The sequence below is a fragment of the Garra rufa genome, chromosome 4 (genome assembly GCF_049309525.1).
Source record: "Garra rufa chromosome 4, GarRuf1.0, whole genome shotgun sequence".
Taxonomy (NCBI): Eukaryota; Metazoa; Chordata; class Actinopteri; order Cypriniformes; family Cyprinidae; genus Garra; species Garra rufa.
The window spans coordinates 1,598,179-1,623,662 of NC_133364.1; the positions used below are offsets into that span (position 1 = coordinate 1,598,179).

The 25,484-nt window shown below is 30.2% G+C and overlaps 2 protein-coding genes across 2 annotated transcripts in view; one reads left to right on the forward strand and one right to left on the reverse strand.

The window, feature by feature from the left end:
* Nucleotides 1-25,484, forward strand: part of LOC141333403 (synapsin-3-like) — a 64,919-nt gene that overhangs the window by 14,600 nt on the left and 24,835 nt on the right. The window lies entirely within an intron of this gene.
* Nucleotides 700-19,635, reverse strand: LOC141333297 (metalloproteinase inhibitor 3). The gene is made up of 5 exons (XM_073838274.1): nucleotides 19,435-19,635; nucleotides 6,478-6,560; nucleotides 6,255-6,366; nucleotides 3,997-4,118; nucleotides 700-1,618 (listed from the first exon to the last, which is right to left on the reverse strand). The coding sequence occupies exons 1-5, from the start codon at nucleotides 19,556-19,558 to the stop codon at nucleotides 1,421-1,423; spliced, it is 639 nt and encodes a 212-aa protein (XP_073694375.1). The 5' UTR covers nucleotides 19,559-19,635; the 3' UTR covers nucleotides 700-1,420.

A 25,484-nucleotide genomic window follows, 5' to 3' on the forward strand; every position in this document is an offset into this window, starting at 1 on the left:
TCCGACTTAATTCTCGTAATATTCCGACTTATTCTCGTAGTATTTCAACTGAATTCTCATAGTATTCCGAGTTAATTCTCATAGTATTCCGACTTAATTCTCTTAGTATTTTGACTTTATTCTCATAGTATTCCAACTTAATCTCTTAGTATTTCGACTTCTTTTCTTGTAGTATTTCGACTTAATTCTCTTAGTATTTTGACTTTATTCTCATAGTATTCCGACTTAATTCTCTTAGTATTTTGACTTTATTGTCATAGTATTCCAACTTAATTCTCTTAGTATTTTGACTTTGTTCTCATAGTATTCCGACTTAATTCTCTTAGTATTTTGACTTTATTCTCATAGTATTCCAACTTAATCTCTTAGTATTTCGACTTCTTTTCTTGTAGTATTTTGACTTCATTCTTGCAGTATTACAACTTTAATCTCATAAACAATTTTTTAATGCAGCACTAAAATGCCATCGTATTTATGGATTATGGACTCATATTTGAGTTAAAAATGTCTTAATGATGGATTTGTTTTGGACTGGAGTGGTGTGGATTATTGTGATGTTTTTATCAGCTGTTTGGACTTTCATTCTGACGGCACCCATTCACTGCAAAGGATCCATTGGTGAGACAGTGATGTAAACACATTTACACAACTCCAGATGAGCACTTTTACAGTAAATAATGACGACAAGAGAGTCACAGAGCCATTTTCACAAAGTTTATTATAAAAATATAAAACAGAGAAATTAAAAATCGAATCGAATCGATTGAAAAATGGTCATCTGTTTCACACACACACACACACACTATCACTCACTCACGCTCACACACATGTTCAGTCTCTTCAGTGAGAGTCAGACAGGTCTGATCTGATCAGGATGTTTGTGTTACAGACAGAATATTTACATGTTATAAAAACAGGAGCCGGAGGCTAAGACTCCAGCGCAGGAATGGAGCAGAAATCAAATCAACAGGAGTTTAGTGGCAGAAATCTGATTCATATTCGTACCTCCGAATCTGACTTTCCCATTAGAAACGTGTTCTAGATGCGGTCTAGATGTAGAAAAGACACGATCTACTGTTTATAATCTTGGCTTTAAACTTTAAAGTAATAAAAAAATACTAAATCACAATTTCATAGCTTATATCATAAACGGCAAGAAGGAAAAGAATCGTTTCTCTGCGATCATAAATACATATCCAACAGTATAAATCTGGCACACGCACATATACAATAATAGCAGGTATGGATACGGATGAAACCGTGTTTAAAAAGCAGTACATCACTATAAAAGAGCAGGGTTTATTGCATTCATAAATTACTTCATATTTAATCTGGTTAATGAGGACGGCTCCGTGCGCTCGGGGTTGGATGACGTTGACGTACCAGCGGTTTAAGGCCCGGTTGTGAGCGCCGGCGCGGTTCAGGGGTCGGTGGTGTTGATGGTGAGCTTGTCGCGGGTGCTCATGCCCCTGTACCAGCTGCAGTAGCCCTCCTTCTGCTGGATGCAGGCGTAGTGCCGCGACTGATAGCCGGGGTAGCCGAAGTGCGACAGCATGTCCGTCCACAGGCACTCGTTCTTGGACGTGACGAAGCAGGGCAGGTAGTGGCACGGCTTGATCTGCGAACACACACGATAGACAAGTGTTTATTCCTCACGCTAATCGGCTGCTGTCGTCAGACGCGATGAGAGGAGGCTGGTGCGGCTGTGCTTTTGGAATCCAGGTGTTTGATGAATGCAGAAACCAACGCTCTTTCACCGCTGAGAGCGTCTGCCGTCATATGCGTCATGAAGTCTTTGTGCAGACGCCCTCGTTATGTGCTTTAATATGCACAGGCTTTTCTTTTCGGATGTATTTGACGGTGAAAGAGTGAACGGTTCGCGTTCTGACTTTACAGCACAGATTGGTTGATTTTTGCTTGTCTGCAAGTGTGTCGAACCCTATAAAATCAGTTTCCTGTCAATGGTTTAGTAATCAAAAAAGCATGTCTAGCTCATTTAAATCGAAATTGAAAAAGTTGTTCAATTTTTTTAACAACAATTGATTAAAATATAAGTTTATTAAAATATATATTTTTAGGGCCCTATGAAATTTATTTGATTTTTTCCCAAATTCTGTTTTCTGGAGTCCATTATTAATGGTTAAATTAAATTGTAATAATCAAAAAGCATAATTAATTGCGTGAAATATATTTTTTTTGGATTCTGCTTTTTTTCTTTTTTAATGGCTATATATATATATATATATATATATATATATATATATATATATATATATATAACATACAATTTAACAACAATTAAAAATTTTACAAAAATGCCATTTTTTTCTGTTTTTCTTTTAGTTTTAAAGGCTTATATATATTTTTTGACTGATCAGAAAGCATCCGTTTCAAACTTTTTTTTTTTAGGGCCCTATGAAATCCATTTTATTTTTCAGTAAATTCTGTTTATTTTTAAAAAAAAATTCTATTTAGATTTTTTTTTATTCTGCCTTTTTCTTTTTATCCTTTAATGGCTTATATATTTTATATATATATATATATATATATATATATATATATATATATATATATTATATATATATATATAAATTTTTTTTTTTGGATTTTCCTTTTTTTTGGATTCTTTTTTATCTCTTTTTTAATGGCTAATATATATACAGTATATATATATATATATATATATATATATATATATATATATATATATATACTGATCAGAAAGCATCAGTTGAAATTCTGAAACTTTTTTTTTACAGAAATGTCATTTTATTTTTTCTCTAAACTCTGTTTATTTCTCAAACTGATTTATTTCTTTCTATTTATATTATTCCTTGATTATGCTTTTTTCTGTTTTTCTTTTAGTTTTAAAGGCTTATATATATTTTTTTACTGATCAGAAAGCATCAGTTTCAAACTTTTTTTTTTTTACAATTTATCAACAAATAAAAATCGTTCAGAAATGTCATTTTTAGGGCCCTATGAAATCCATTTTATTTTTCAGTAAATTCTGTTTATTTTTAAAAAAAAATTCTATTTAGATTTTTTTTTATTCTGCCTTTTTCTTTTTATCCTTTAATGGCTTATATATTTTATATATATATATATATATATATAAATTTTTTTTTTTGGATTTTCCTTTTTTTTGGATTCTGTTTTTTCTCTTTTTTAATGGCTAATATATATACAGTATATATATATATATATATATATATATATATATATATATATATATACACTGATCAGAAAGCATCAGTTGAAATTCTGAAACTTTTTTTTTACAGAAATGTAATTTTATTTTTTCTCTAAACTCTGTTTATTTCTCAAACTAATTTATTTCTTTCTATTTATATTATTCCTTGATTATGCTTTTTTCTGTTTTTCTTTTAGTTTTAAAGGCTTATATATATTTTTTTACTGATCAGAAAGCATCAGTTTCAAACTTTTTTTTTTTTTACAATTTATCAACAAATAAAAATCGTTCAGAAATGTCATTTTTAGGGCCCTATGAAATCCATTTTATTTGTCCTTAAATTCCATTTGATTTTATTTTTAGGTTTTCCATTAAAAAAAAAAAAAATTCTGGATTCCATTTTAATGGTTAAAATTGAATAACTTTAACAATAATTGATTAAAATATTTTCAGTAATTCTTTTTACAGTAATGAAAGTTTTTACAGTACGTTTTTTTTACTGTATTTCTGACGTAATACAAACAGAACTGGTGTTAGCGATCCCAGTGATAAGGAGTGTAGCGAGCGCGTGTCCATTACCCATGATCCCTCAGCACATCTGCGCATCAGTCAGTGCGCGCCTCAGATCTGAGTCCAGACCGAATCGAGTCTGACTGCCAAACATCTGGTCGGGGTCCGGCCCGCGCTCTTGATGTGAGGCGCGTACGTGCCGCCGCCGCGCCGGGGATTATGGGACGGCAGCTGCTCATTGTGAGCATAGCTAGCGATGGCGTCAGACGATGAGAATAGCTAAACTCACTCACCCTGCAGTTACAGCCCAGCTGATAGCGATGGTTGATGCCCTTCTTCTGAGCCAGAGACAGACGCTCCCATCGCTCGTTAAAGTTACACAGACCCGTGTACAGCTTCCCCTCGTGAACGCGACCTGCGCACATCAAACACAACACATCAGTGGATCGTCCCTGTAGGTCACGCGCTTAGATTAGCCGTTAGCGCTCTATATTTAACCGTTTGTGGCTTATGAGCTCCAGCTGAACAGGTGCTTCACATGATCTCAGTCACAGATAAAACTGACGGACAAACACATCATTATGCTTCTGGATACAGAAAATGAGCCACTGTGACTAAACTGCCACTGACTGAAAACTAAAATAAAAATAATTATAATATTTAGCCGACACTTTTTATCCAAAACAACTTACAAATTATTTATTTATTAATGCATAATTATTTTTTATATATTACTTATATTATATTATTCGCTTTTTATATATATTATTTATTTATATATATATATTATATAAATATTTAAGAAAAACTTTTTAATAACTTTTTAAATATTTATTGTATTTTTAAAAATATTACACTATACATTATTGCATTTTCTGAATTTAAATATGCAAACATTATATAAAATTTAAATAAAATATAATTAAATGTTTTATGTAAATATATGAAATATCTGTATTTATAAATGTAGATTATTTATTATTTAATATTAAATCTAAATATATATATCATTCAGCTCACACTTTTATCCAAAGTGACTTACAAATTATTATTTTTTTTAGGTATAATTATTTTTATATTTTATTTATTAACTATTTATATATATTATTTTTTGATATATTATATATAAATATTTAAGAAAAGCTGGATGATTTATAAAATTCCCTTTTTTAATATTTATTGTATTTTTTTAATTAAAAAAATTAAATATACAAACAATATATAAGAATGTATATATATTTTATGTAAAATATATCAAAATATTTTATTTAAATATATGAAATGTCTACATTTATACATGTATATTATTTATTATTTATATTACATAACATATAACACGCTTTTATTCAAAATGACATGCTTTTATTTATTTAATTACACGTTATTAATGCATAAATAATTTTATATTTTTATTTATTTACTGTATAATAATATTTATTAATATTAATAATTAATATTTATTGTATATTTAAAAAATTAAATGTTTTATAAATTATATTATCTGAATTTAAATATACAAACAATATATACCATTTTATATATATATATATAATGTAAATCATATATTTTATTTAAATATATGAATATTTTATTTTTTTTATATTACATAACATATAACATTAAATAATTGTAATTGATATAATTTATAAATATAAATATGTATAATGAAACTTATATTTTATACACTTTTAAATAAATATATATATATATATATATATATATAGTCATTTAGCTCACACTTTTGTTAGTCACTCTCAAAGTGTCTGACAAATTATGTATATGTATTGTTTGTTTTCTTTATGTATAATTATTTGTCTACATTATTCATTTATATATAATCTATAAATATTTAAGAAAAATATGGATGATTTACAAAATTCCCTTTTTATTATTTATTGTATTTTAAATATTACATTAGTCATTAATTGTATTTTCTGAATTTAAATATGCCAACATGTATATATATTTTATATAAAATATATAAAAATATTTTATTTAAATATATGAAATATCTTATAAGAAATATTTATATTACATATAACATATATAAATGTAAATTATACAATTATAATTTATATAATTATAAATATATATAATACATATATATATTTTATTAATTTATATATATGTACTACATTCATTTCTTAACATAAATCTGGGAATTTTACATAATTCAGCTATTTTATATCTATTAATTTGATTTGATGTCAGTGAATTCTTTATATATATATATATATATATATATAGTATGGATCATTATGTATTTATTACTATTATATATTATATATTTATAATGGCTATTAATGCACAGTCAGGTGACAGTCAATGTGATTTGCTGTGTATCTTGTGTAATATTTGGTTGCTGTCTTAGACTGTAATGATAGTTGAATATTAACGGCCTGTTAATGAACAGCAGTGTGTGACGAACGAGAGAGAAAGACAGAGAAAGTGGAGGCGGCTGTTTCTCCCATGATTCACTGCTGTCAGTCGTCTGGTGTAAAACACTGTGTTTGATGATGATGATGATGGTGATGAAGGTGGTGTTTCTGACCTGTGATCAGGTACTGGTATTTGTTGATGTCGAACTTGACGCCGCACATGCTCTCGGAGTCGTGCGTGTAGACGTACTGCACGTGCTGGATCTTGTCGAAGCCCTTGTACATCTGCAGCAGACAAAACACACACACACTTGAGGAATCATGGGATGTGCGTCTGATTCCTGTGTTTAGTCTACGGCTGGAGATTCAGCCTGATATAGAGAGAGATGGACTGACCTTCATCTGTTTGACGGTGTAGCGCAGGGTTCCAAACGGACCGTCGTTCAGGAGTTTCTTGCCCACTACTTTAGCTCTGATCACTGCAAACAGACACACACACACACACACACCGGTTAATAAAGAACACAACACACACCGCTGCAAGGCATCATGGGAACAAAACTCTGCACAGAAACAATATTCCAGAATGTATTTTTTAAATTGCCAAAATTATCCACAAATAAAGCTAAGATTACCTGAAAATAATGTTTTTTTTTTCATTCAAAAACGACATATTTTGCCAAAATTCTACCATAAAATAATGCCAGTTATCCACAAGTATTGTCAAAATAACCCACAAATAATGCTTTTCTACTCAAAAACTGAATATTTTGTCAAAATTATCCACAAATATTGTCAAAATAATCCAAATAATGTTTTTTTTTTCATTCAAAAACTACATATTTTGCCAAAATTATGCACAAATATTGTCAAAATAATCCAAATAATGTTTTTTTCCACTTGAAAAGTGAATATTTAGCTAATACTATCTAACAAAATGGTCAAAATAATCCACAAATAATGTTTTTTTCACTCAAAAACTGAATATTTTGTCAAAATCATCCAAATGGTTTTTTTTTTCATTCAAAAACTACATATTTTGCCAAAATTCTACCATAAAATAATGCCAGTTATCCACAAGTATTGTCAAAATCATCCAAATGTTTTTTCCATTCCAAAAACTGAATAATTTGCTAAAATTATCCACAAAAATGGTCAAAATAATCCACAAATAGTGTTCTTTTCACTTAATAACTAAACATTGGCAAAAATTATCGAGAAAAATATTATTGTTTATAATAGTGAATATTTTGCTAAAATTATCTAACAAAATGGTCAAAATAACTCACAACCAATGCTTTTTTTCACTCAAAAACTAAATATTTTGCCAAAATTACTCTCAAATAGTGTCAAAATAACCTTACAAATAATGCTTTTCTACTCAAAAACTGAATATTTTGTCAAAATTATCCACAAATATTGTCAAAATAATCCAAATAATGTTTTTTCCACTTGAAAAGTGAATATTTAGCTAATACTATCTAACAAAATGGTCAAAATAATCCACAAATAATGTTTTTTTTTCACTCAAAAACTGAATATTTTGTCAAAATTATCCACAAATATTGTCAAAATAATCCAAATAATGTTTTTTCCACTTGAAAAGTGAATATTTAGCTAATACTATCTAACAAAATGGTCAAAATAATCCACAAATAATGTTTTTTTTCACTCAAAAACTGAATATTTTGTCAAAATTATCCACAAATATTGTCAAAATAATCCAAATAATGTTTTTTCCACTTGAAAAGTGAATATTTAGCTAATACTATCTAACAAAATGGTGAAAATAATCCACAAATAATGTTTTTTTTCACTCAAAAACTGAATATTTTGTCAAAATTATCCACAAATATTGTCAAAATAATCCAAATAATGTTTTTTCCACTTGAAAAGTGAATATTTAGCTAATACTATCTAACAAAATGGTCAAAATAATCCACAAATAATGTTTTTTTTTTTCATTCAAAAACTACATATTTTGCCAAAATTCTACCATAAAATAATGCCAGTTATCCACAAGTATTGTCAAAATAACCCACAAATAATGATTTTTCACTTTTAAAACAATAATCCACAAATATTGTCAAAATCATCCAAATGTTTTTTCCATCCAAAAACTGAATAATTTGCTAAAATTATCCACAAAAATGGTCAAAATAATCCACAAATAGTGTTCTTTTCACTTAATAACTGAACATTGGCAAAATTATCCAGAAATATTGGCAAAATAATATAAATAGTGTTTATAAAAGTGAATATTTCGCTAAAATTATCCAACAAAATGGTCAAAATAACTCACAACCAATGCTTTTTTCACTCAAAAACTAAATATTTTGCCAAAATTACTCTGAAATATTGTCAAAAATAACCCTACAAATAATGCTTTTCTACTCTAAAACTGAATATTTTGTTAAAATTATCCACAAATATTGTCAAAATAATCCAAATAATGCTTTTTCACTCAAAAACTGAATATTTTGTCAAAATTATCCACAAATATGGTCAAAATAATCCAAATAATGTTTTTTCCACTTGAAAAGTGAATATTTAGCTAATACTATCTAACAAAATGGTCAAAAATAATCCACAAATAATGTTTTTTTTTTTCACTCAAAAACTGAATATTTTGTCAAAATTATCCACAAATTTTGTCAAAATCATCCAAATGTTTTTTTTTTCATCAAAAACTGTACATTAACAAAATTACAAACACACAGACCCACAGGTTAATATATGTAATATAATAAAACCATTAGAATTAATTTAAAATAAAAATATTCATTTTTTAAAATATTTTTAAATATTCAATTTTCCATATATTATTTTTTTCTGAATTTAAATATATAAACTTTATATAATAAATTGATATCATGCTTTGTTTTTTTTTTATTTGAGCATATTTTATCTAAAAAATTAAACATATATATTATTTATATTTTTGTACTTAAAAAAAATGTCTATAATGTTCTTATTTTTTTATTTATGTTTTAGCTATTTTAGTGCTTGAAGTTCAAATAAGTCATAGTTATGGTTATAAATGATGCTTTGACGACTATCTCATGAAAATGAAGAAGTGTGTGACAGATTGAGTGTGTTGGACAGAAGCTGGTGTGGTGAGGAACTAGACTGCTTCCTCAGAGACACCACAGAATGAGGCCATGTCAATACGAGCGGCCTCTCTCCCATAATCCCCTGCAGCTCTTCGCATCGGTAACCCGATCCGACCGAACGCCTCATTTACAAACGGATCACCTGCTCCGACACAGAAACGCTGCAGGAATGCTGCTTATCTTTCTTTCCTGGAATTTCCTTCCCGGAATTCCGTGAGGCTCACATTCCTCAGAGCCGAGGAAAAGTTCATTCCTGATATTCACTCGCACTTATTCACACATCAACATCCAAAAACATTAGAACACTGTTAGGTAATACATTAACTAATGGGCCAAACCTTTTCCACTGTGTTGATGCATTATTACACAACACGACTGACATCTTCAGCAGAAATAAAAAAACTTGCCACAAATTATCCACAAATTTTGTCAAATGTCATAATGCTTTTTACACTTAATAACTGAACATTTCCAAAATAGTCCCCAAATTTTGTGTAAATTATCCACAAATAATGCTTTTTCACTTCTGAAACCAACTATTGCCAAAATTATCCCCAAATATTATCAAAATGATCCACAAATAATGCTTTTTTCACTCAAAAACAGAATATTTTGCCAAAATTATCCATAAAAATATTCAATATTCAAATATTCAAAATATTCAGAATATTTTTATAAATAATGAAAAAAAAAACTATTGCCAAAATTATTTCCAAATATTGCCAAAATAATTCACAAATAATGCTTTTTTCACTGACAAAAAATTAATATTTTGCCAAAGTTATCCACAATTAAAGTTTTTTTACTCAAAAAACATAATATTTCGCAACAATTATTCACAAATATTGTCAAAATAATCCACAAATTTTACTCAAAAAAACTGAACATTTTGGCAAATTTATCCACAAATTATTTTATTGTACTCAAAAAACTTAATACTAAACTTTTTTTTTCCCAACCAAATAAAAATATTTTGTCAAAGTTATACACAAATAATTTTTTTTTTACTCAAAAAAATTAAATATTTAAGTATTTTGCCAAAAATATTCCCAAATATTGTCAAAATAATTCACTTTGAACATTGGCAGAATGATCCCCAAATACTGTCAAAATAATCCACAAATAATGCTTTTTTTTACTGAAAAAAACTCAAAAAACATAATATTTTGCCAAAATTATCCACAAATTAAGTTTTTTTACTCAAAAAACATAATATTTTGCAACAATTATTCACAAATATTGTCAAAATAATCCACAAATTTTACTCAAAAAAACTGAACATTTTGGCAAATTTATCCACAAATTATTTTATTGTACTCAAAAAACTTAATACTAAACTTTTTTTTTCCCAACCAAATAAAAATATTTTGTCAAAGTTATACACAAATAATTTTTTTTTACTCAAAAAAATTAAATATTTAAGTATTTTGCCAAAAATATTCCCAAATATTGTCAAAATAATTCACTTTGAACATTGGCAGAATGATCCCCAAATACTGTCAAAATAATTCACAAATAATGCTTTTTTTTTTTACTGAAAAAAACTCAAAAAACATAATATTTGGCCAAAATGATCCCCAAATGTTGTCAAAATAATCCACAAATAATGCTTTCTTTACTGAAAAAAACTAAAAAAAAACAATATTTTGCCAAAATTATCCACGAATGTTGTCAAAATAATCCACAAATAATGCTTTTTTTACTGAAAAAAACTCAAAAAACATAATATTTGGCCAAAATGATCCCCAAATGTTGTCAAAATAATCCACAAATAATGCTTTCTTTACTGAAAAAAACTAAAAAAAAACAATATTTTGCCAAAATGATCCCCAAATGTTGTCAAAATAATCCACAAATAATGCTTTCTTTACTGAAAAAAACTAAAAAAAAACAATATTTTGCCAAAATTATCCCCAAATGTTGTCAAAATAATCCACAAATAATGTTTTTCACTTAATAACTGAACAGTGCTAAAATTATCCCCAAATATTGTCAAATAAAATCCACAGAAACCTCACACTTTTTGAGTTGCTAATAGATTTGACCCTGAGGTCGTCTCTAGGGTTCAAAGGTTGTGTCATTGAACTCCAGTGTGTGAGTTCTGCGCTCTGATTGGCCGTGAGCCGGTTTTCTGGAACTCTCGGCTGACTGTTGGACCTCGCTGATCTGAATGTTTATGTAACCCAATTCCAAACTGGCTCCACCTGACCGCCGGAGTTACTGTACCCTGCGTCTGGCCCGCGTCGGCTGTCCGTCCGCCCCTCGCGGCTATATTTAAGAGCGTAACCCCCCATAAGCCCCGTGAATCATAGATGAAAGCCCAGAGCCGCTCGCCCGCTGTGACTCATGCATATTCATCAGGCGTACCCAGATTGACTTAGATTTCAGAAAGTAGGTGGCCGATCTGAAGGTAAATGGGTTAACTCCTCTGCAGAGAGTGATTCACTCAAGACCTGACAAACATCTACTTCTGGACAGTCAAATCTCTCATTTCTTTTTGCTCAAAATGCTGGATAAAGTTTTCAAATTGGACTAAAGCTTCATGAGCGCTCACACAAGGCAGAACAACTTTAACATAATAACACAACAATATTTGTAAGAATATATTAAACTTGTGATGTTTCCAGTTAAAAATGACCAGCTTATATAAAATGTCTCTCATTATGCGATTATTATATGCAGTTTTTAATGAATATTGGGAAAATGATCCACAAAATGTTGCTAAAATTATCCAAAAATAATGCTTTTTCATCCAGAAACCAACTATTTCAACTAAGCCAAAATTTCCCCCAAATATTATCAAAATAATTCACAAATTATGCTTTTTTACTGAAAAAAATCAATATTTTGCCAAAATTATCTACAAATTATTTTTTTAATAAAAACTGAAAATTTTGCCCAAATTATCCACAAATTATTTTGTTAATCAAAAAAACGTAATATTTAAATATCTTGCTAAATAGATCCCCAAATATTGTCACAATAACCCACTGAACACTATAACTTTTACTGTAAAAAAAAAAAAAATCTTTTGCCAAAATGATCCACAGATAATGCCTTTTTTTCACTTAATAACTGAACATTTCCAAAATAGTCCCAAATATTGTCTAAATTATCCACAAATGATGCTTTTTCACTTCAGAAACCAACTATTGCCAAAATTATCCCCAAATATTATCAAAATGATCCACAAATAATGCTTTTTTCACTCAAACACAGAATATTTTGCCAACATTATCCCCAGATATTGTCAAAATAATTAATAAATAATGAAAAAAACAACTATTTCCAAAAATATTTTTCCAAATAATGCTTTCTCACTGACAAAAAAAATGAATATTTTGCCCAAATTATCCACAAATTATTTTTCTACTCAAAAAACGTAATATTTTGCAACAGTTATTCAAAAATATTGTCAAAATATTCCACAATGTTTTTTTTTTTTACTTAACTGAACATTGCCAAAATTATCCCCACATATGACCAAAATAATCCACAAATTTTGGTAAAATTATCCACAAATAATTTTTTTTACTCAAAAAACTTAATAATAAACTAAAAAAAATATTTTTTAACTCAAAAAAACTTAATATTTCAGTATTTTACCAAATATTTTGCCAAAATTATGCACAAATAATGCATTTTTCACTGAAAAAAACAGAATATTTTGCCAAAATTATCCACAAATATTGTCAAAATAATCCACAAGTAATGTTTTTTTCACTTAATAACTGAACATTGCTAAAATTATCCACAAATATTGTCAGTTATTCACAAATGATGCTTTTTTTTTTAACTCAGAAATGAATTATTGGCAAAATGATTCACAAATATTTTTTTACTCAAAAAAAAGGTAATATTTAAGTATGTTACCAAATATTTTGCCAAAATGATGCACAAATAATGCATTTTTCACTGAAAAAACTGAATATTTTGCCAAAATTATCCACAAATATTGTCAAAATAATCCACAAGTAATGTTTTTTTCACTTAATAACTGAACATTGCTAAAATTATCCACAAATATTGTCAGTTATTCACAAACGATGCTTTTTTTAAACTCAGAAATGAATTATAGGCAAAATGATCCACAAATTATGCTTTTTTTCAATTCAAAACTGACATGCATGAGCTCAGATCAATCAGTCAGTTCCAAAAAGAAACACAAAACTGTGCTGATTGAAATAAAACAAGCTGACAGAAAGACTGAGTCCAATATTTGGTGTTAATATAGCATAACGAGAGATTTACAAGCAATTCTTTGAGCAGCAACACCAGAGTAGGTGGAGTCCCAGAAACAGGAGCCGTGACCGAAGCGCTCTGCGATGGTTGATGTATGTTTGAGTTCGTGTGATGTGGCGCTCCTCACCCCATCGCCACGTCAGATGGGAACCAGACCTCCGCTGGCGGGATATTAAACTCCAGGGGCCAAAGTGTAGGGCAAAACACTAATCTGGAGCTTGAAAGGCCTTTAGTGCGGCGCTCCAGAGTGAATGGAGCGTTTCAATTGCCTTCAAAAGCGCTGCCAACTGGGGCTGCATGCGGGATCGGCGCTGCTAAACTCATTCTGGAGCCCAGCAGAGGCCATATTGGCAGAAAATTGCTCTGCGACAGCTATAATGGAGCTGGAAGAGCATGTTTAATGTGTGGACGTGGAACGCTGAAGCCGTGATGCTTTTTCACAGTTTTGGTGTGTGATTGAAGGAGCACATTTGCGCATTAGTGATTCATCTCCCGTGAGTTGATTACAGAGCGCGAGGTGCTTAAACACATGAGTCATCTTCCGCCCCGACGCTTTCAAGTTAAATCAAAGAAACGAGCCGTCCGCCCCCTTCAGACGTCCCATCGGACAGGTACGGACATCTCGTCCTACAGCTTAAAGCGCCAGTAATCATGCACCAAAAGATAAAGCCAACCAAAAATGTTGGGCAAATTAAATACATTTTCAGTTTTGGATGAAATTAGCTTTTTATTTAGCTCATTATTCAATGTATATTTGAATAAACTGGCCATGAAAACTAGTTTTTGGTACAGCTGCTGTTTAAATAATTAGAAATTAATGAAAAAACTAACTATTGCCAAAATTATTTCCAAATATTGCCAAAATGATCACCAAATAATGCTTTTTTCACTGAAAAAAAAAAACAGAATATTTTGTCAAAATTATCCACAAATTATTTTTTACTCAAAAAAAAAATTAATATTTAAATATCTTGCAAAAATATTCCGAAATATTTTCAAAATAATCCATGTTTTTTTCACTTAATAACTGAACATTGCCAGAATTATCCCCAAATACTGTCAAAATAATACACAATTAATGCTTTTTTTTCACTGAAAAAAAAACCCAGAATATTTTGCCAAAATTATCCACAAATAACTTTTTTTAAATAAAAAACTTCTAAGCGCACAAATATTGTCAAAATTAGCTGTTTAGCTCATTATTTAATGAGTATTTAAATAAACTTGTCATGAAAAATAGTTTTTGTTACAGCTGTCGTTTAAATAATTAAAAATTAATGAAAAAAACAACTATTACCTAAATTATTTCCAAACATTGCCAAAATAATCGATAAATAATGCTTTTTTCACAGAAAAAAAATTTAATTATTTTGACAAAATTATCCACAAATATTGTCAAAACTAGCTTTTTATTTAGCTCATTATTTAATGTATATTTGAATAAACTGGTCATGAAAACTAGCTTTTGTTACAGCTGTAGTTTAAAGGTTTATATTTAGCAATAAATGGAAGTAGAAACAAATATATTTTTAAAAAGTTAATAGTTGATAAATAATGCTTCATGCATAGAAAAATGCCTTCTGTGCAGTTTAAACTCAGTTTTTATTTGAGCGTCGGTTATTAAATAAATGTGATTAATTAAATAAGCATCATTTTCTATTTCAGTTTTTGGCTAAATATAAACTTTATTTTCAGCTTTGGTAAAAAATATTCATTTTGTAATTATTGCACATAGTGACAACAATTTCTGAAGAAAAGAAAACACTGTTTTGTCATAAAACATCTACAAATAATGTTTTTTTCTTTCACTCAAAAACATAATTGCACATAGTAACAGAAACTTCTGAAAATGTATAGTTTTAGGCGAAATTAGCTTTTGGATGAAAATATTTTAATAAATATATGCACTATATTACATGTTCTTTATGTTTTTACTAACCAGATGTCTTCATCGGTCACAAAAAACAGCAACAAAGCTGCGCTTTAAATGTTTATCAACATGTCAACAACAAATTTGAGTACACTGTAAAACAAAAGTTGTTTCAACTTAAAATAACTTGTTACCCCACTGACTGAAATTTTTTAGTTTAGTCAACTAAAATAAGAAACTTAAAGTTTCAAGTTGACTAAACAAAAAAAATTAAGTCAGCGAGGTATTATTTTAAGTTGAAACAACTTTTTGAAAAAATATTTTTTTTTACAGTGTAGAAATGTATTTATTGTGTTATTTTACAGTCAGTTTTTAGTAAAAAATCCAAATTTCTGTGCATTATCAATGGTGCACAATGTAGGAGCACACGAGCGGAGCGTCTGGCCTCGTATGGACGTGAAGCGTATGTTCTGCAGCTCTTTGTTACCCAGGAGCCATCGGTCCATCTGATGCCCCTCGAAATATGTTACACATGGCAGCAGAAAGCAAAGTAGTACTGGAGGAAATGTGGCGCCCGGCCAGCGATTCAGACACGCTCACAATAGCTGCAGTCTTCGCCTTTCATACAGCATGAATACCAGCACAAAGCCAAAGTCACATTTTATGGGACATCTCAATATCTAGTTTATCCACAAACACATCATCAGTATGCAAGTCATACGTGGCCTCTTAACCAGACGCTCCGGCTCGGGTTTCCACGCTCATGAGCGGGACCTTGAAACGGGATTTTGTGGGTGTCACTGTAGCGGCGACCCACGACGAGCAGCGGAGGATGAGGAAACCCGGCGTGAGAGGCGTTAAATGCGACACGCTAACGTCAATGCCTTAGTTTAGATAACGTGTGGGAGCTGATTGACAGCTGATTAATGACAGCCGCTGAAAAGGAAAGTCCTTTCAGAGTTGCAGAAAGCTGATGAACGATTGCAAAACAAGAATTTGACGAGAAAGTGTTTTCAGGACCACCTTGCACTCAGATCTGATCAAATCCATCAGCATTTCTAAACGGTTATCTATTTCTTGAAATGGCTTTATTTTCATTGTTTATAACCATAGAGTTTTAAAAATTGCTCTAAAAGACCATTCATAACTGGACAACAACTCGCTCTAATTCTATAAGAATAGTCCACACTAACTTTTTCCATGGCCAATCAGAATCATTCCTGCTTTAAAGCAGCAGAGGATAAAACTTTGTGTACTGATAATAAACAAAACGTTATCATTCGTTATTAGTTTTTCACTGAAACAAAATGATTAATTGAATTAGTCAATTAGAGAATTAAATAGTTATAATGAATTTCGTTCTTCTTTTAAATCTTGGCTTTTTAGCATGCAAATATGTCAACATTAATTTTTTTGTGTTGTTTTTGGAATTTGTAGGGTTTGTTGTATTATGTTTATTTTGTTATGTTTGTTTAAATTGTTGTATTTGCATTGTATTTTTAGGTTGCCTGTTGTACATCTGGCCTAGGACTGCAGATGAAAATTAGCCTTTTGGCTAACTCTGGCATATTTTGACTTGTCATGTTAATATGCATTGTCCTTGTAATAATAAACTAAACTAAACTAAACTAAAATTTACTCAATTTTTAAGGTAAGTGGTTGGAATCAATTTGTTTTAGCTACATTTAAATAAATTTAGTTTACTAACTTTCAACATTTTTTTTTATTTAAATGCAGCTAAAATAAATTGATTGCAACCACTTACCTTAAAAAAAAAAAAAGTAAATTCAATTAATAACAATATCATTAGAATCATTAAAAACACTGAAACTGAACAATTGAACGCTATTATAGCTGTTGTTCTTTAGAGAAAAAAATGTTGTTGGAATCACTTTTAAACTGTTTTTTTTTTCTAGCTAAAGGGTGATAAAAACATCGGCAGCCAATCAGAATCCATCCTGCTTTAAAGTGCGCACTGCAATTACATTGGCAGAACTTAATATAATTTGTTACACCGCTGACTTAAATTTTTTAGTTTAGTCAACTGAAATATTCCAGTTGTCACTTAAATTAACATTAAGTAACTTAAAATTTCAAGTTGACTGAACTAAAAATTTTAAGTCAACAAGGTAACACATTATTTTAAGTTTATACAACTTTTTGAAAAAAATGTTAATGTACTAATAAAACGTAACTGCAATGCGCTTAGAATAAATAGAACGTCATCCCAGTTGGCGTGGATGTAAACACACAATGTAAAAACATTGGCAGCCAATCAGAAACCATCCTGCTTTAAAGCGCACACCGCAATTACATTAGCAGAACGTAAACTGTGAAAAGAAAAAGAAAGTTGTTTCAACCTAAAATAATTTGTTACCTTGCTGACTTAAATTTTTTAGTTTAGTCAACTGAAATATTCTAGTTGTCACTTAAATTAACATTAAGTAACTTAAAATTTCAAGTTGACTAAACTAAAAATTTTAAGTCAGCGGGGGTAACTAATTATTTTAAGTTGAAACAACTTTTTGAATTTTTAATGAATTAATGAAATATCTCTGTTTTATCTCTGTCTCTGAATTAACAAAGTCCACACTACAACTATGCAATAGCAATACAGTGAAACAGAATCGTCGGAGTTGTTTATATTTCAGCAGATTAATGATGGTGTTATTGACAGCCAATCAGAATTAAACTGCAATTATGTTGACGGAAGATAACTGCAGCGCACTTAGAATAAGTACAACTTTATCGTCAGTTGACATGGATGTAAATATAGTTCTGTCACATAATTACAGTGTGCACTTATTATAAACAAAACACTGATATGGATGCAAATACAGTTATCGTAATAATTATATTCATAGTTATCGTTTTTGGAAGGAACGATATCGCTGAAATTGCTTTTTAATGATAAACGATAAAAACATCAACAGCCAATCAGAATCCACCTCACATTAAAGCGTGCACTGCAGTTACGTAAGCGGAAAGCAACTGCAGTGTGCACTTATAATAAACAAAACGTTACTGTCCTAATTATTTCGTTTTGTACTTAGTTATTGTTCTGGCGTGAATACAACATAACTCGATAATAACGAAGTTGACACTACAACTGTGCGGTAACAATACAGAGCAACAAAATTGTCGGAATTGCTTTCTAAACGTTTTTATTCCAGCATCTTAACGATGACGTCATTAACAGCCAATCAGAATTAAGTAAAGTGCAATTATGTTAACGGAAGATAACTGCAGTTTACTTAGAATAAGTACGTTATCGTCAGTCGACGAGGACGCAAATATAGTTATCGTTGTTAAAAGAAGCAATTCCGCTGAAATTGCTTAAAAACGTTTTGTTGAAACGTTTTGGTTATTATAAGTGTGCACTGCAGTCATGTTCAACCAAATAACCAAAACACGAATATACTTATCGCAATAGTTATATTTATAGTTATCGTTCTTGGAACGTACTGCATTTATGTGGACTAGCCGCGCTTAGAATAGACAGAACCTTATCCTTCATTGGCGAGGATGCAAATATAGCTATCATTACTGTTATATTTTTCATTCTTAGCGTTCTTTGTATTAAAGTCTTTTTGATTCAGCAATTAGACTCGCATATGCTGCTTTGAGCAGTCTTAATGGTTGGCTCTCTACCATTTTCCAGAGCAGTTGTGCTGCTGTGATTCAGATATATTACTGCGGTGCTCCCGAACTCATCTCCATCACTCACCTACCGCTTCATTTAACGCTTCAGAAACACTCGCCCATCTCAGCATTAACCCACTGCTAGTAGAAATTACCAGAAGCTCTGGAGTTTATTCATCCACTATGACAGAAGAAAAGCAGCAGAGTGAAAAAAAGAAGAATTCTTGCGCGTTTGTTGCCATGGATACCGCGAACTCTTTCTTCGCTCGGGTACCAGCGAACTTTACGCTTCTCGCGTTTGAGTGAAAGCGCGCAGTGACGCACTTGACTTATGATTGCTTCTGTTTGATCGCGCCGCTATGCACCGACAACAAATCAAATGGAAAACCGAACGCTGATGTTGAGAAGCGTTACATAATACATTATGAATAACACATGCTTAACTGTAATCACACACACACACACACACACACACGCGTTTCTTACCGATGTCGGAGTGGCAGTACGCGTCCTGTGGATGAGACATCGCGCATGAACACGCGTCCGACGCCTGGTACATCAGACAGATCAGAGAGAACAGGAGAAACACGAGCACAAAACAAGGCTTCATTTTGAGGTGAACACTGCTGCTGCTAAAGCTCCCGTGCTGTCAGACTGGAACGCGCCTCGTGTGCACACTGCTGTCAGAGCGCTCCAGACGCTAAGTACATATAGTGCGCCAGCGGGAGCGTCACGCGCGAGCGCTGCGGCCGCCGACCAATCACAGCGCGCGCCGATTAACATTACAGGCGCATGACGTAATGGAAGTGACCTCATAATGATGTTTTTTTTTCGCCTCTGTTTTGAGGTTTGCTACAGCAGACGCGCGTTTCCACTATGAGGCAGCAGATTGAGGCGGAAAATTGAGTCTTTGTGGAAAGAGCGCATGAATAACATGTTATGACATTGTGGCTTTAGGGCTAAATTCATCTAAACCCACCCCAAAGAAAATCTCAGTGACTCAGTTTCAGCGAATGGGTTTAGTTCACTTTCATCTGCAACACCAGTCTGAAGTTTATTAGTGTGGAAAATATTTATAATAATGGAACACAAAGTCACCGAATTATATAGAAAGTATCAACAAATACACTACCGTTCAAAAGTTCGGGGTCAGTAAGAAGTCTCTTCTGCTCATCAAGGCAAAAAATAAAAATAAAAATACTGAAAAAAACAGTAATATTGCAAAATGTTTTTACAATATAAAATAATGTTTTTTTTATTTTAACATACTTTAAAATAGAATTTACTCCTGTGATGAAAAGCTGAATTTTTATCAGATGTTACTACAGTCTTAAGTGTCACATGATCCTTCAGAAATCATTCTAATATGCTGATTTATTATTAGAATGATCAATGTTGGATAATATCAACAGTTGTGCTGCCAAATATTTTTTGGAACCTGTGATTTTTTTTAGGATTCTTTCATGAATAACAAGTTTAAAAAGTACAGTGTTTATTCAAAATATAAATTTTTATAACAATGTAAATTATTATTATTAACTTTTAATAAACTTTTAATTATTAACTTAATACATCCTTGGTGAATAAAAGTATTAATTTCTTAAAAAAACAAAAAAAACAAAAAACAAACAAAAAAAAATGTACTGACCCCAAACTTTTGAACGGTAGTGTACATAAAAAGGCCAAAATATATTTTAAATATGTGACCCTGGACCACGAAAGCACTTTGTCTTAAGTAGCACAGGAAAAATTTATTGATTTTTTTTTATGTCAAAAATCATTATGATATTAAATAAAGATCATGTTCCATTAAAATATTTTGTATATTTCCTACCTTAAATATATCAGAACTTAATTTTGGATAAGCATTGCTAAGAATGTCATTTGGACAAATTTAAAGGCATTTTCGCAATATTTCGATTTTTTTTTTTTTTTTTTTTTTTTGTGATTTGTCTTTTTACTTCACTTTCACTGGAGATATACCGTTCAAAAGTTTGGGGTCAGTACATTTTTATTGTTTCTTTTTCTTCTTTTTTTTAAAGAAATGAATACTTTTATTCACCAAGGATGTATTAAGTTAATAATTAAACGTTTATTAAAAGTTAATAATAAATAATTTACATTGTTATAAAATATTTATATTTTGAATAAACACTGTACTTTTTAAACTTGTTATTCATGAAAGAATCCTGAAAAAATATTTGGCAGCACAACTGTTGATATTATCCAACGTTGATCATTCTAATAATAAATCAGCATATTAGAATGATTTCTGAAGGATCATGTGACACTAAAGACTGCAGTAACAGCTGATAAAAATTCAGCTTTTCATCACAGGAATAAATTCTATTTAAAGTATGTTAAAATAAAAAACATTATTTTTATATTGTAAAAACATTTTGCAATATTACTGTTTTTTTCCGTATTTTTAATCAAATAAATGCAGCCTTGATGAGCAGAAGAGACTTCTTTAAAGACAAGTCTTACTGACCCCAAACTTTTGAACGGTAGTGTATATTTTGCGTTATTATACACCAAGTATATACATTATATAAAACATCAAAATTAAAACTATTTACAGTTGCCAAAGCCTTGAAACTAAAAATAAAATAATAATAATAAATAGATGCAAAATAAATAAAATGACATTTGTGGCATTGTTAAGACCCATTTAAATTATGCATTAAACCTGAGGAAAAACAGGTGGTTTCAAAAGTGCGACAATAACTTTATTCCAAACATCCAAAGTTGAACTTCCTGCTTTATGAATGACAGCCAGCGATCTTTCTATTAGAACAATATCTCTGAAGTAATTATACTATTCTTTTATTGATGGGGATCGAGAAGAAAATAATTTATTTTTTATTTTTTGCACCCTCAGCTTCCAAATGTTCAAATATTGTCCTATCCTAACACACCGTACATTAATGGAAAGCTTATTTATTTATAATTTACCTTTATGATTGGTTTTGTGGTCCAGGGTCACAAATCATTAAAGAAACAGTTAATACTTTACAACTGCACGACTAAAATGAGCTTTTCAGACACACACAGAAAAAACATTTCAAGCACACATAACATTTAGTTAATGCGTTAATGATCATGAAATAGTGGTACAAAAATGTAACATTTCTTAATCTTATGTATTTATGTGTAATTATAGAGTTTAGTGTTAATCCACATTCATGCATAAATGTTAATGAATACAATGTGAAATGTTAAAATGCATGCCTTTGTTTTTAGTTTGACATTGACTGTAATGCATTAACTAATGGGAATTAATATATATTTATTTATTTATTTAGCTAGTTAGTTTGTGATTATTATTGTTACCTAAAATTAAAACCTACTTGGAACAAAAAAAAAAAAAAAAAAAAACCTTTTAAAAATTATTTTCAGCAACAACATTACTTTTTTTTTTAGTTTAAAGTAGTAAAATAACTAAATTAACTACACTGCAAAAATGCTTTTCTTACTTAGATTTTTTGTCTTTTTTCCAGGCAAAATACCTAAAAATTCTTTAATCAAAAAGGATTTTTTTAGATGAGTAAAAATTAGTCTTGTTTTCAGAAAAAACAAATCCAAATTAAGTGCATTTTTGCTTGAAAGAAGCAAAATAATCTGCCAATGGGGTAAGAAAAATAATCTTGTTTTCTGTTTGAAATAAGATTATTTTGCTTATCCCATTGGCAGATTATTTATCTTGTTCTAAGCAAAAACTGACTTAATTTTGACTTGTTTTTTGCTGAAGACAAGAAAATAATTTTTACTCGTCTAAAAAATCCTTCTTGATTTAAGAATTTGTAGATATTTTGGCTGGAAACAAGACAAAAAAATCTAAGTAAGAAACCATTTTTTGCAGTGTAAAAGTAACAAATGAAAAAAAATAAAAACCATATGGACATAATTTGAAAAGCAAAACAAAAAAAGACAACTAATTTACTAAAACTTAAAGTGAAAAGAGAAAATATAAACATAGAAACTAATTCTAAAATGTGACCCTGGACCACAAAAATAGTTGTAATAAGTTGCAATAGCCAAAAATACACATATTTTGGGGCAAAATATTAAGTAAATGATTATATTTAGTAATATGCATTGCTAAAAACTTAATTTGGACAACTTCAAAGGTGATTTTTTCAATATTTGGATTTTTTTTTTTTTTTTTTTTTTTTTGCATCGTTTGAATCCAGATTTTCAAATATTGTCCTATCCTAACAAACCATACATCAATGAAAATGTATTTATTCAGCTTTCAGATTAAAAAAGACCCTTACGACTGGTTTTGTGGTCCAGGGTCACATATGTGTACATATACCAAAATATATTTCAGGAGCAAGAAAATACACCACATTTTGGGAATGTATTTTATTGGAATTTTTTTTGCAGTGTGGGTTAAGTTTAGATTGATTTTGTTGCTTTAGTTTTTATGTTCACATTATGTTTCATGTATGCTGTTTTTAAGGTGGTATGAGTCTGCTGATGTACATACCCCTGCGCTTGGCTCATGTTTTCCTTGTGGTTTGTATTAAATTCGTCCGGCATGATGGCTTGTTTAGCAGTAGACACCCAGTGTAAGTATTTCATCATTTTACAAATATTTAAATGCGATTATGCGAGATTCCGTCTGGCTTTCCAGACTGAGGGTTGTGTGGAGTTACTCAGACCTTCTTTTGCTCTGTGATGGAAAACTACAACAAACTGCTGTGTAAGTTCACATCTGCTTTCTGATGCCGTCGTTGCTCAGAAGTGCCAGCGTAAGCCCAGTACACAATCCCATAATCCTCCAGTACTGCTCTGGACTCGAGAATTAGCGTGATATCTCAGGGTGAACGGGTTACGTAAGGAAACCAGCACCTTCTAACCCGACGGTCACCTCAGCTGGACGTGATGAATCACGATGACAATCACAAACTGTTTCCGTTTGAACTACTGTCCAGAGTGTCACGTAATCTTCACACAATCTCTTTGAATCATTTCTTATCATTTCTACTGTGCAATATGTTCAGAGTAAAACACATACATGCAAAAGTCCCAAAATTTGACATATACTGTCTTTGCATGTTAGTCACTTCACTGCAAAAAATGCTTTTCTTACTTAGATTTTTTGTCTTGTTTCCAGCCAAAATATCTAAAAATTCTTAAATCAAGAAGGATTTTCTAGACAAGTAAAAATTATTATCTTGTGTTTAGTAAAAACAAGTCAAAATGAAGTGAGTTTTTGCTTAAAACAAGCAAAATAATCTGCCAATGGGGGAAGAAAACTAATCTTATTTCAAGCAGACAACTAGATTATTTTTCTTACCCCATTGGCAGATTATTTTGCTTGTTTTAAGCAAAAACTCACCTAATTTTGACTTGTTTTTACTGAAAACAAGACACAAATTTTTACTCATCTAGAAAATCCTTCCTGATTCAAGAATTTTTAGATATTTTGGCTGGAAAAATGACAAAAAATCTAAGTAAGAAAAGCATTTTTTGCAGTGTTCTAAGCAATTGAGAGTTTAAGAACATGAGAGGAAAACATTACAGTGATGGCCATCAATGAGATAGTATTTTAGTTTTTATTTGTATTTTGAATTACATTTTATTTTAATATCTTATTGTTTCATAGTTTTTGTTTTATATTGTTTAATTGTGGTATTTTTATAAAAATTAGAACTTTTTTTTATATTTCAAGTTACACAAATGTTTTAGCAGCACTTTGTTTGAAGCCTTATATGTGACCCTGGACCACAAAACCAGTCATAAGGTTAAATTTTACAAAACTGAGATATATACATCATATGAAAGCTCAATAAATAAGCTTTCTATTGGTGTATGGTTTGTTGGGATAGGACAATATTTGGCCGAGATACATCTATTTGAAAATCTGAAATCTAAGGGTGCAAAAAAATCAAAATACTGAGAAAAACACCTTTAAAGTTGTCCAAATTAAGTTCTTAGCAATGCATATTACTAATCAAAAATTACATTTTGATAGGTTTACAGTAGGAATTTTACAAAAAAATGTTCATGGAACATGATCTTTACTTACTTTCCTAATGATTTTTGACATAAAAGAAAAATCAATAATTTTGAATCATGCAATGTATTTTTGGCTATTGCTACAAATATACCCCAGCGGCAGCGACTTAAGACTGGTTTTGTGGTACCAGAGTAAGAGTTTATTTTTTTTTAAATTGAGATTTATACATCATCTGATTAATAAGCTTTCCATTGATATATGGTTTGTTAGGACAGGACAATGTTTGCAAATCTGGAATTTAAGGGTGCAAAAAAATCTAAATATTGAGATAATCGCCCTTAAAGTTGTTCAAATGAAGTTCTTAGCAATGCATATCACTAATTAAAAATTAATTTAAAAGTTTTGAAATATTTACAGTAGGAAATTTGCAAAATATATTCATGGAACATGATTTTTACTTAATATCTTAATGATTTTTGGCATAAAAGAAAAATCGATAATTTTGACCCATACAATGTATTTTTGGCTATTGCTACAAATATACCTGTGCTACTTAAAAAAAGCTTAT